This window comes from Symphalangus syndactylus, chromosome 12, assembly GCF_028878055.3.
Source record: "Symphalangus syndactylus isolate Jambi chromosome 12, NHGRI_mSymSyn1-v2.1_pri, whole genome shotgun sequence".
Classification (NCBI taxonomy): Eukaryota; Metazoa; Chordata; class Mammalia; order Primates; family Hylobatidae; genus Symphalangus; species Symphalangus syndactylus.
The window spans coordinates 71,774,726-71,788,104 of NC_072441.2; the positions used below are offsets into that span (position 1 = coordinate 71,774,726).

Genomic DNA, 13,379 nt, shown 5'->3' on the forward strand with positions numbered 1-13,379 from the left:
TAGTTAGATGGAAAAGAAAGACAAGAGGGCAAGCTGTGTCTCTATTTTAGTCACAGATATGTTAATATATTCTAAATCAAAATTAAGGAAATGTGGTCTGCTAAAGAAGTTTTCTTCTATTTTAGAATGTGAGAAACGGTGCAGGAGATGTCATGTGGATGCCGAAACACTGAAATTTCAAAGACACTTTAAAGATTTACGGTTATAAAGTATAACTGGTTCTGGATTTTACAAGATGTCTGGCCACTGTAGTCACAGACTGCAAGAGAATGTTTGTGTCCTCCCAAAATTCATACTTTGGAACCTAATTCCCAATGTAACGGCATTAGGAGGTGGGGCTTTTGGGAGGTGATCAGTGCCCTCATAAAAGAGATCTCAGAGAATGAACCAGGAAGGAAGCCCTCACCAGACGTGGAATGTGTCAGCACCTTGATCTTGGACTTCCCAGCCTCCAGAACTGTGACAAATAAATGTCTGTTGTTTATGATACCCAGTCTATGGTATATTGTTATAGCAGCCTGAATACAGTTAGACATAGATTTACCAGAAAGATGCCACAATCAAACCCGTCCTCTTGGCCAGGCAGAGTAGCTCACACCTGTAATCTCAACACTTTGGGAGGCTGAGGCAGGAGAACCATTTGAGCCCAGGAGTTTGAGATGGGACTGGACAGCACAGGAGACCCTGCGTTTAATAAAAAACAAAAAAATTAGCCAAATGTGGTGGCCTGTGCCTGTAGCCCCAGCTACACAGGAAGCTGAGTATCATAAGGAGGATCACTTGAGTCCAGGACATCAAGGCTGCAGTGAGCTATGACTGCACCACTGCACTCCAGCCTGGGCAACAGAGCAATACTCTATCTCAAAAAAAAGAAAAAAGAAAAAAAGAAAAGAAATCCCATTCTCTCTAACAGATATGATATAGCACAATTTAAGGTTTTATTAAACATGTAATGACAATTTGGTAAGCAAGCATTGCAATAAAGCTTTCCTGACCAACTACTATAATATCACTGGCCACTTTAAAAGAATAAAATATAAATTCTTTGCACAACCTTGGTTATATAGATATAAAATCTGCTTCAATCACATTTCTCTGCATTTATCAAGGTGCAAAGAAAAATGAAGTTGCATTAGCTTACAAATGGCCTATCTACATTGTGTAATGGTGCAGTGAGACCTAGGGCTGTTTTCTCCATCTATGCAGGGCATACCAAGATCTACAGAGCAAAAGTGCTAGGCATGGTTTGACAGGTTGCTTAAATGGGACTTAAGGTGGGTAAATGAGAAAAAAAAAAGGCAATGTCAATACAATAAATGACCTTTTTATTTCCTTTATAAGTTGAAGAAAGCATACTCTTGATTATAAAAGCAAAAACCACATCAGTTGTTGTATAGATAATATGGCACATTTATTGAACTAGACAATCCTTTGAGGCAAAACCATACTCAAACTAAAATCTTTTCATCTTAATCTTGAGTATGTCTACACTTTTCTATATACAGATGTAACAAACCTCAGTATAATATAAAGAGGTGGCAAACCCTAGTATAATTAGTGGTACCTGTGAAAAATACAATTAGGGTCAGAGTGACAATAAAAGTCAGTTAAGCAACAAGTTTGAAATTCATACCCTCTCAGAAAATTGTTGAAATAAAATTGGTATGACCTTCCAATCATTTATAAACATGTGGATACTTTGGGCAATAATAAGATCACTTATTAACTGCAACAAACATTACACATCTTTTGTAATTAAATAAATAAAAATGCACACAAAAATGTATGGTTTAAGTTCAACAATCTACTTGATGACAATGCTATGCACTGTCTCATGTGTTGTCTCACTGATTTTTTTTCACTGAATTCATTCACTCATTAAATACTTATTGAGCTCCTTCTGTAACAGGAGTTATTATGCCAAAGATTTAAGAATTAAATCTTTATTATTATAATAACTCATTTTCTCATACACATAGTTATCACAGCCAGGGCTCAACAGGAAAATCTTCCTGTCTTTCACGACTAGTGGTGGCCTCTAGAAACATACTGCCTGGTGAGGTCCGCCTGTTGAGTAGCAGCCTATGCTGCACCTGTGGTATGGTGCATACTAAACTGTTTTCTGCTGAGGTATCCACAAAAGGTCTAAATGAAAAAGAGCATGCTCTTCCATCTATCTTAAAGCAAATGTCTAAACACAGAGACAGAATATAAAGGATGTATTTTTTTTCTGTAAGAGAGATACAATGTCCTATAAAATTTCAAAATGGAAGCAATCATTTCCAGCTTAAGAACAAAGTTTTTGGAACCTATATCTGAGGGTTTTTTTTTTGTTGCTGTTTGTTTTAAAACACTTTGTTGTGGTATAATTGACATTGTAAAAAGCTGTACATATTTCTGTTTTGTTTTTAAAGAATGATAGAATACAGACAGATAAGGATAGGAAGAAACGCCTTTCCAAGAAGAGGTAACGGCATTAATAAGGAAGTAAAAGGGAGTAGCTCCGAGGAAACTTGGAAATTTTGTGAACTCTAGGGCAAAGGATATATGTAAGATAGCAATGGTCTAGAGAGGTATTTTGGATCTGGACTGTGCAAAGTTATTTTTATTTTTCTTGAGACAGAGTCTCTGTTACCCAGGCTGGAGTGCAGTGGCGCGATGTCGGCTCACTGCAAGCTCCGTCTCCCGGGTTCACGCCATTCTCCTGCCTCAGCCTCCCAAGTAGCTGGGACTACAGGAGCCCGCCACCACGCCCGGCTAATTTGTTTGTATTTTTAGTAGAGATGGGGTTTCACCGTGTTAGCCAGGATGGTTTTGATCTCCTGACCTTGTGATCCGCCCGTCTTGGCCTCCCAAAGCGCTGGGATTACAGGTGTGAGCCACAGCGCCGGCCTGGACTGTGCAAAGTTTTAAACATTCTGTGGAAAGTCTGGACTTTATGAGAAACCCCCACAGGATTCTCAGCAAACGAACAACATAATTAGAGCTCTGCTTTCAGGAGATTAACATAGTCGGACTGATTCTGGGGGGTGTGGTGGGGGGCGGGAAGAATAGTATGGCAACGGGAAGAATCCTACTAAGAGTGATAAGAGTAGAAGAGAGAAAGGTTGCTGGATAGAATTATATATTATTGAAGAAGTCATCATCAAGCAGGGAGGACCTACCACGTGCTGTGCGGTGGCCAAGGAACTTTATATATGGTAGGATTTCAAATCTACATAAAATTCCTACAATGTGAGGAGTATTATTAACATGTTGCACATGAGACAACTGAGGTTTAGTGAGGTCAAAAAACTGCCTGGAATCACATTTAAAATGTGGTGGTAAAGCCAGGCCTGGCTGATCCAAATAGTCATGCATGGTCTACTTTCCCACACTTCCTCTTAATGAAGAGCCAGTCAACTTAGTACAACGTTTGTGTGAATGTTTATCCCCTATGAACTTGCGTCTCTAATTAAAGTTACTGAGTATGGATATCTCATAGCTTAGCGGCATGGGAGTAGCTGGAAGGTTGCCAGCCATGGGAAAAGCCAGTTTGCCAGGTAACTAGTAGCCACAGTCAGTGGGCCAATCTGACTCTCTCCCCAGGACTGGCAAGGGTTCCACACAGTCTGGTCCTTAACATCTCCCCTGGGACTCCAACTTCACACTGCATACTTACCCTCAGCCCAAAAGGCCTCTTCTCTTTTCCAGCAAATTTATGAACTGGCTGCTCAGATCATTCTCCCCATGGGAAAACAGGAATCCAAATCTGCGATTTGAGTAAACAGCTCCATTTCCCTTCACTATTATATTCTCCTGCTTCCCAAAAGGGGTCCAAAGTAACGTGGTGAATAAAGAGTAGGCTTTACTCATATAATAAAGTTGAACACTCCATGCAAAGTCTCTGTTCATGAGGAGTATGACAAAAAGTTCATGAGAAGCCCTTTGTTTGATGTATAAAATGAATTCTGTTCAATATTGCTAATTTTAAAGCCTCATCACTATTCTAATTAATATATTAATATACTCACCTTAATACTCTATAATTAATGAATTATAGACCTCTTTAAGAACTCCTTCAAAAGACAATCTTTTAGAATCAAATTCTTCCTTGTCCCTTGCAGAAATGGCCCACAACACTATTTTCATATTTCCCATCTTCCCACTTTGTACTTCTGCCACTTCTTGAAGAAAGCACTCTAGCCATAAATCCCAACTAGACCCTAGATAGTGGTCCCTTGGTCAGCCATCAGCTTTAGCTCTCATCACCTCTCCTCTGCCTGCAGGGCTCTGTGCAGGTTGCCCTTTTAGCTATAGACTGTGTATAAATAGAACTTCCTACATGCACCTTGGGACTCATGTGTTAAAAGCCCTTATTTTATACAAGGTAATCCTAGTGGTAGTAGCCAAATAGAGATATGGAGATAAATTTACAAGACAGCTTTGCTTCTTTCTCATAATTCATTGAGCTAAACAAGACTGTAAGAATAGCAACAACAAAGGATGATTTATAATTTCTACTCTACATGTCACCATGGCAAGATATATAAGTGGCTTTCATAGAACAGATTTAAAAGTTACAAGGCAGTTATCAGCAAATTAACATGTGTACTTTGTTTAAGAATTTACTGGCCGGGCGCGGTGGCTCACACTTGTAATCCCAGCACTTTGGGAGGCCGAGGCGGGCGGATCACGAGGTCAGGAGATCGAGACCACGGTGAAACCCCGTCTCTACTAAAAATACAACAAAAAAAATTAGCCGGGCGTGGTGGCGGGCGCCTGTAGTCCCAGCTACTCGGAGAGGCTGAGGCAGGAGAACGGCGTGAACCCAGGAGGCGGAGCTTGCAGTGAGCCGAGATTGCATCACTGCACTCCAGCCTGGGCAACACAGCGAGACTCCACCTCAAAAAAAAAAAAAAAAAAAATTTACCATCATTGTAGTTAGTGTACAGGGTTTGGAATCAGGCTAGCTGGGTTTACATTTTGGTTGACACTTGCTAGCTATGTAACCTTAGGTTAGTTATTTAACCTCCCAACATCGTCATCTATAGAATAGGGCTAATAGCACCTACCTTATTGAGTTATGAAGATTAAATGAGTTAATGAATGTCAAATACTTAAAACCATGCTTGGCACACAGTAAGCATCCAATGAATGTTTGCTATTGTCACCACCACCTCCATTATCATCATGTTTAGTAATAACTGAAATTATCACGGTACTATCAGACCAGGGCCCAAAAATGAATTAAACATTAAACTAATTTTAGTACAAATAGGATAACAGTCACTGAAGTAAAACTTGAAAGAACACTGACATTTACTTTATATTCATCATCTTGCAAAACTGGTTAAAAAAATGGGAAGGCACAATAAAACTTTAATCAATGAGTAAAAATTTTTGATGGCTAACTAGAGGAACTTTGTATGTTGTACTCAAGAGTAAATGAGAACGTGAAGCATTCTGAAAAACTACAAAATGCTGTATTAAAATAGGATATTATTAAAGAGAATAGATTCCACTTTAAAATGTTTTACAAGGTAAGATGTTATTTTATTTTATACTTTCAACTACCTTACTGAAAAATCTACACCTATCATCTCAAGAAAATGGGATGAGAAGCAACCTAACCAAGGTCATTCAGGGCTACATCCTCAGTGAGTCACAGTCAGAACATGAAGATAAGAATGCGAAGGAGAAACTGACATTCTTGCATGCTGTTTGGTGAATCCGCAAAGAATGCGAAGGATGTAGAAGTGGAAGTTGTAAGAATATCCATGAATTAAAAATCAGATTGGCTTCACTCTGCTTTTTAGGAAGCAAAGGGGCAGAAAAAAAACAAAGACAAAAACAAAAAACATTTCTTTAGCCAACCAGAGGTCAGTTCAATTAGAACTTTCTCAATTAGAAATGGAGGAGTAGCTCTAGAAAAAAAAAAACAGAAGACTGTGTGGCAAGAAAAAAAGAAAGCTACAGATGAATTTTGGTTAATGAGTAGAAACCTAACAGAACTCAGGTGATGGGTCAGTGCAAAGATCTATAAATGACCTTGCTATGTTCAGTAAGCAGAGAAGTTCAGGAAATCTGTGAAGTCTCTGAACTGGAGAAAAAAAAGATAGAATATTGTTAAGAAATGGTAGAGAGAGAAAACTAAATGCCTGAGCAGAGTTAAATTAAGTCAAGCTGGAGTCAGCATATCATCTCTGTGCCTATAAATTATCTCTCAGCATCTAGGGTCTCACAATGTGGCTGAGCAGCTTCTACCCTAAAGGAGTAAATTTCTCTGTTGAAATTTAGGAGAAAGATTTAGGCCTCATATTGTAATCTTCAGAAGAGAAACTCTTGAACTCTTGAATGGTGGCAGTAGAATAGAGTCAAGAAAAGAACCAGAATAAGTGTTCTCTGTGAGGAGGCTAGAGGCTAGGTTAGTTACAACAGTGACAGACTGAATCCAAAGCATTATCTTTGGGCACAAAGATCAGCATGTTTGGCAGCAGTAAGCTGTAAAAAAGAAAGAGGGCAAGAAAAGGAAAGAAAGTTGTTTGACTGCTATTATCTCATGTACTCTCATGTAGCTTAAGATCAATAGAATACTGTATTTTAGTTATAAAATATATACACACCAAAGTAAATACTCTCAAACCACTCATTTAAAGTGCAGCTCCTTAAAAAATAATCCATCCATCATATGTGGTCCTGATCAACAAACTTACTTGGATATTTATGGAAGCTGCAGTATTTTTCAAACTACATATTAAGAAATCCAAAATTGTGTGGCACCATCTCAGGAGTCCCTGGGTTGTGGAGTGGGGCAGGTAATGGGGGAGAGGGAAATCAAACAAGCAGGGCTAAAAATACTCCTCTGCTTCTTAAATCAGAAAAGCTTTGCTTTTATCTGTTTTATATAACAGGGATTCATGTAAGATCTCATTTGATAAAAGACTACTGGTAAGGTGGGAAAGGCATAGGCAAGACTAGGTTTGAACTGTGTCACTGCTATTTACTTACTCTGTGACTTGGGAAAATTACCTAAACTCTCTGAACCTTAGTTTCCTCTTTTATAAAATGGGAAGAATAATATTTACAAATTGTTGTATGACGTAAATAAGATAAAGTATGTATAACACATACCATGAGGCTTTAGCACATAGCAGGCACTAGCTGTTAGTTCCTTTTATGAAAGACATGGAATATAGAGATATAGATAGATAGATAGATAGATAGATAGACAGACAGACAGACAGACAGACAGACGGGTTTTGGGGTTTTTTTGTTTGTTCGTTTTTCAGACAGGATCTTAACTGCGCAGTGGCACAATCGCTGCTCACTGCAGCCTTCCTGGGCTCAGGTGATTCTCCTACCTCAGTCTCCTGACTAGCTGGGACTACAGGCATATGCCACTAAGCCCGGCTAATTTTTTGAATTTTTTATAGAGACAAGGTCTCACTATGTTGCCCAGGTTGGTCTCAAATTTCTAAGCTCAAGAAATACACCTGCTTTGGCCTCCCAAAGTGCTGGGATTACAGGCGTCAGCCACCGTGCTTGGCCAATAGATGTTTAAATAAATAAATTTGTATAAATATATTTATACAAAAATATATATATTTTGTGTGTGTGTGTGTACATATAGTTGTAGAAGCTTCTGCAGACAGCTTTTCTATAACTTGCAGTCATTCAAAAGATACACTGAGCAAGAATTTGGAGGTCAGCAGCATCACTCTCTTCAGCATTTCCAGGCCATGGCTGCCGTACTATCTGCTAGCATAAATCCTCAGCATTCAGCTACAGTTCTTCCATCCTCTATATTTTCAACAGTTACTATCAGTAGTTTTCATTAGCTGCTCAAAGCTTTTTTGCAAAGAATTTAAATATTATTATCATTTATAATAAACTAGGTCAGTTCACAAAAGCAACCAACCACAAAAGCACTTTAAACAAGTAAGACTCACCGACTGAGACTAAAAGGAGCTTTAGAGTGAATCCATGCAACACATTTATTTGCCATGAGAGATGAAGTAACCTCATCAAACTGTCAGAGTAATCAACTAGCAAAATTCCCAGATGATTGTTGTAGCTCTTGAACACATACCATGCTGATTAGCTCTTGTTGCATGTTGCATGAACAATACATGGCAGAGAAAAGCTAAAAGTCAGTGGGAACACTATGCCAATTTAATGTCATTAACATTGCAGAAACCTACAATAACAAATACTAATTGCAAAATATGAAATGAAATGCCTACATTAAAACTTACCATCCTAATTCCACCATTGTGTGACATTGGGCAAGTTACTTAACCAAAGACTATTTCTTCACATTTGAAATAATGTGGCAATACCTGCCTCAAGGCCTTGTTATGAACAATATCTCTTCGTGGTATTCTTGCCAAAAATCCATAACCTCAGTCTAATCACAAAGAAAAATCAGACAAACCTAAACTGAGAGACATTCTACAAAATAACTGACTAGTTCTCTTCAAAAGTGCCAAGGTCATGAAAGAGAAAACGTATGGATTAGAAGAGACATGAAAGCTAAATGCATTGTGGGATCCTGGATTTGATCTTGGACTAAGGAAAGGGACAGTGAAAAAACTAGTGAAATTTGAACTAAGTCTGTAGCTAAATTACTACTATTGTACCAATATTAATTTCTTGATTTTGATAACTGTATTATGATTATTCAAGACAAAGCTTGGTGAAGGGTATACAGAAATTCTCTGGACTAATTTTGCAACTCTGTAAATCTAAAATTATTTTAAAATTAAAAAAATTTAAATCTTGTGAGAATTAAATACTCAAAAATTTTAAACCACACTTTTTTTTTTTTTTTTTTAGGCTCAATTCTTCATCTAATGGCTATACTTAGCGATTGTTAACAGCAAGAACATTATGTGAATACTGGACAAACCCAAGCTAGGAACCGCTAATAATGAAACATGTTCAACTGCAATAAAATGTGGACACTTTATCATACTTCAACTGAATAACAAATATTTTTGCAAAAATCTACTAACCATCAATATTTCACTCTTTGCACAATACAATCATGACTTAGTGCTTAAAGAAGTAAGGATTCTGTGTTTGGCCAATGATGACAGGCTTAAATTTACCTAATAACACCAACATTTAAACAGAACATGTCAGATCTTAATTCCTCTGACTCTATGACTACGCTCATCTTGTCAGATTTCAACAGTTTTCTGTCAGGCAACACCTAGCAAAATAAACCGTTTTCATATAAATTGTAGACATCCCATAATGAGTATGGAGTGATGTGCTGTTATTCCTGTTTCTCCCTATTTTTTATTTTCAACGTGAGTTTACATCTGGCCTTGAGAGGTAAAAGCCTGCATCTGAGATAAGCAAAGATGCCCTATGCCAAGATTTTTACCCAAGATTTTGTTTTAAAAAAAGAAAACACCAAAAACCATTAAAACAACTTAGGAATCACAACACTTTATTAGTCAGAGTTTCTAACATAGCACTGCTATGGCTCATTCACTTTTGCTTTATACCTAAGGGAGTAAGTGCACAGCCAAGGCTAATAAAAACTAACTTGGCTATTTCTTGGTTTTTGATAGAACCATTCATATGATAAATATACATTTTTTCCCATTATACTATACTCTTGCAAAATAATTTTTTTCTACAAAGGTTATGAGATATCATAAAAATGTCTAATGCATCTGGTTTAAGAATCCAATGCCTCTTTCACATATTTCTGCATCTGTTCACAAAATCCCTTTGACTTCAAAGGAAGTTTTTCAAGAGAAAAAGAAGATACATACAGGAAAAGTGGCCATAAATTTTTAGTAGTCCTTTTCTAAGGCCATTTTAATAACGGCATTGTGGGACAAGTATCTTCCTCAGAAACCTAAAATACCACAAATGATATTAATGACTAAAGATCTGTATAAAGATTTATGATTTCAAAACAATTTTCTGGTTATAAAAAAGTGTGTGTCTTCAATTTAGACATGTGAAAAATACGGAATGCTATAAAAGGAAACAAATAACTTTTAACCCACTATTTAGGAAGGCCAAAGCAAAATAAAAAAGTTAAAAATGTTTGTTCCCTTCCAGGCTTTTTTTCTACGTATACGTTTATATAAACACTTATATATAAACATAACAACGTAGTAACACTAGGAACACAATTTTGTATCTTTTCAGTCTTTCAAAAAACCACATTAATCTTTCAAACCATCATTTTCAATGACTGAAATTATATGTAGATTTATACTTTAAAAAAATACTCTCACATTTAATTCTTATTCTACTCAAAGCTAAATTAAAGGTTTAGAAACATTCATCTGTACTGGAAATTCTACATCTTGAAACAATCTAGATTAATAATTAACTTTAATAGCCCTATTCATAAATGCCACTGAAACAATAGTAGAGGTTTAAGAAATTTTTTCTTTAGCATTTATAATGACTTAGTGTCTTAAACTTTCCTGGGCAGTCATCAGCAGGCTGTAGTTTGTCTTTTTTTTTCTCTCTCTTTGACTCTCTATTCTCAAGACATCTTCAATTCTTTAGTTTGGAATAAGGGGAAGTTTGGGTCTACGGCTTAGCTACTTTGATAGCATAGGTGTTAATGTGCTATTAATTATAAATAATCAACTAATTCTGGTTCTGCAGAACCCCTCAAATTTCAAGGAGAGGAATTTTTGATAAATTTATCTAATTTTGAATTGTCTTACCTAACATTGCTGCTGAAATTTAAAGTAACATTTGAATAGTTGTTTGTTGACAAGCAGCTTTCTGGTATATATTAATATATTAGCTTATAAGAATTTTGTGAGACTCATATCAATAAAAAAACGGAAGTTCAAAAAATTTATGACATGGCTAGAAAAATAAGTTGAACTTAAATTTTGGTTTTCATAATTACTCTCATTGGCTTTGTTTTGGCTTCATAATTATGGAACTATAGATTTCCCAGAGCTTGAAAGAATATTAACGTGTCAATCAGTCCAACTCTTCCTCCACTCAATATGAGCAAAAAAAGAAAAAAAGTCCCAGAGAGATTGTGACTTGTCACACAGCTATCAAGCGGCAGATTAAGCCCTTGACCTCTGGGCTATCTTCCAGTCTAGCGCTCTTTTCAACACACCAGTTACAATAGGTGTGACATCCTCACACCTACGCATTATGGCAATGAATATGCAAATGATGCCAGGAAATTACCTAATAAAATCACATTCTCTCCTTTCTCTCTAGTTCCCAGAATATATCTCCCGTAGACAACGTATTTCAAAGTGCTTGCCACTGAGACTGCACTTAGAACACGTTTAGTAAAAGCCTGAATAACTGAAAGGGTATCCCCTCCCCCTGACTTTTTTGCTATGAGGGTAAAATTCCAAATATTTAAGACAATTCCCAATAAGACCAGGCCGCGACATGGTCTCCGTACGACGAGATTATTGGTAACGGCAGTGCTGTCAAGCGCAGGACAGGACAAACTCTGTGGCAGCTTGCGGTCACTCTCTCACAGCCTGCTAGATATAGCAGTGTTGTGGAGCCACGAGGAGCAACCAGAATGGAAGATGCACTGACACTTGCTCAAGTACCACACTGCCAACCTGCTGCGCCGACCTAAGCTGCCCAGTGCCTAACAAAACTTCTCTAATCTCTCCGATAGCCCCTTAGCGTGTTGTTAGGGTAAGGAGGGTAAAAACACTAACAGGACCACGAGAGGAAGAGCAGTCTCTAAAACAACCGGTCTCTGAAAACATCACACCCGGGGCAGGCTCACCGCGTTGCCCGGCAACAGCGGCGGCGCTCCGCTCCCAGAACTGGAGTTGGCGGCAAGAGGTCAGGAAGTGGCGCGCTTTTTCCACCAACGGACCTTTACGTCATCACGTATCCTTGCAACGTCACTACGCTCTGAGTAGGCCGACAGTCATAGGCGAGTAGACCATAGGCGAGTAGACCTTAGGCGAGAGAAGGCACGTACTTGCCGTAAGAAGCGGCAGGCGAGAAATTGAGGGCAGTGGGATGAGAAGAACCTCGCGGGATGGGAAGCCGCGGAGGGAAAGGCCGTCTTTGGTTACCTGGGGAGCGGGAGCAGCTGCGGATCCCTTATGGAGTGCCCGGATGAAACTCCAGCACCCACGCGCTTTCCGCATTGAGTACAGCGCCATCTTGAGAAGGGCGGTGCCGTCCTGTTCAGAATGACGTCTGTTCAGAGAGCCAATCCCAGTCTCGCGTTTCCTGCTTGCTGGGCGCGGCCTGGGCCTCCAGGCTGCGCAGCGCAGCGCAGCCGCTGTCAGGCGGAGTGCAGTTTTTGCCGAGCAGGTGGGGACAGGAACGGGGTGGGGCTTTAGTGTTTTTCCCTGGATCCCTTGTCTGCGCAGCCTTCCTGGAAGGAGAATCTCCTTGGGGATTATTACAGCAGCGCTTTAAACTGGAAGAAAGTCAAGTAGGCTGCTTTTCTGATCTTAGCTATGTGAAGGCAACCTTTAAAAAGTTTGTTTAGGAACTCCCAGTTCTCTTAGAGGGCAGTATAACTGGTCTTTTTAGACCTGTGTAGCCTCATTTCCTTTTTTTTTCTTTGAGACAAGGTCTCACTCTCGCCCAGGCTGGAGTGCAGTGGCGCGATCTCGGCTTACTGCAACCTCCACCTCCCAGACTCAAGCTACTCTCCTGCCTCAGCCTCCTAAGTAGCTGGGACCACAAGGGTGCGCCACCACGCCCGGCTAATTTTTGTATTTTTGGTGGAGACAGGGTTTCACCATGTTGCCCAGGCTCTCTCAAACTCCTGAGCTCAAGCCAAGCCATCCACCTCGGCCTCCCAAAGTGCTAGGATTACAGGCATTCGCCACCGCACTGGGCTTATGTGGCCTTGTTTCATTCGTCCTGTAAACTTTGTTGAACACTGTCGTAATGTGCTAGGCACTGAAGGTACAGGGAAAGACATGTCTTGTCTTCAAGATGTCTACAGTCTAATAGAGTAGCGGATAAATAAATGATGTACACTTAATAGGTGTTAAAGAAGCAAGCACCGCAAGTTTTAAGGAGGAGTGGTTAGGACTGTGGTGTTTCAACCTAGTCTAGGGAAGGCTGCAGGAAGGTTATACCTGATGGAAGAAATTTTGTTTGGGTTTATGAGAAAGATTAATACAATTCTCCTGCTTCTGTTAATTCACCTAAAAATCAGATTACGAGTGTTTCAGTAAAAATATAACTGGAAGAAATTCATGACAATTCCTTTATGTGTTATAATATCCAGCTACTGAAAATTACCAAGGAGATAAGAGATGCCTATAAAGGAGCTGAAATCTACCAGGATACGACAAAACAGTAAATTAAAACCATATAGTATAATATTGGAGGTATACAAAGTACTGGTGAAGTTCAAGTATAATTGGTGTAATTTAGAAGTGAGCAGG

At 38.9% G+C, this 13,379-nt stretch overlaps 1 protein-coding gene and 1 long non-coding RNA gene across 9 annotated transcripts in view; one reads left to right on the forward strand and one right to left on the reverse strand.

Annotated features, from left to right (window-relative positions):
* WARS2 (tryptophanyl tRNA synthetase 2, mitochondrial) overlaps positions 1 to 12,166 on the reverse strand; it is a 116,222-nt gene extending 104,056 nt beyond the window's left edge. For 2 of the 5 annotated variants that reach the window (XM_063624725.1, XM_063624724.1), the window contains exon 1: positions 12,042 to 12,144. In XM_063624725.1, the coding sequence (XP_063480795.1) occupies positions 12,042 to 12,131 (90 nt within the window). In that variant the 5' untranslated portion in view covers positions 12,132 to 12,144. Of the gene's footprint in view, positions 1 to 12,041 lie in introns of all 5 variants that reach the window. The other 3 variants (XM_063624723.1, XM_063624720.1, XM_063624721.1) reach the window with 3 other exon arrangements.
* LOC134733871 (uncharacterized) overlaps positions 12,134 to 13,379 on the forward strand; it is an 88,272-nt gene continuing 87,026 nt past the window's right edge. For all 4 annotated transcript variants that reach the window (XR_010117400.1, XR_010117401.1, XR_010117399.1 and 1 more), the window contains exon 1: positions 12,134 to 12,285. This is a non-coding gene — a long non-coding RNA (uncharacterized lncRNA). The remainder of the gene's footprint in view (positions 12,286 to 13,379) is intronic.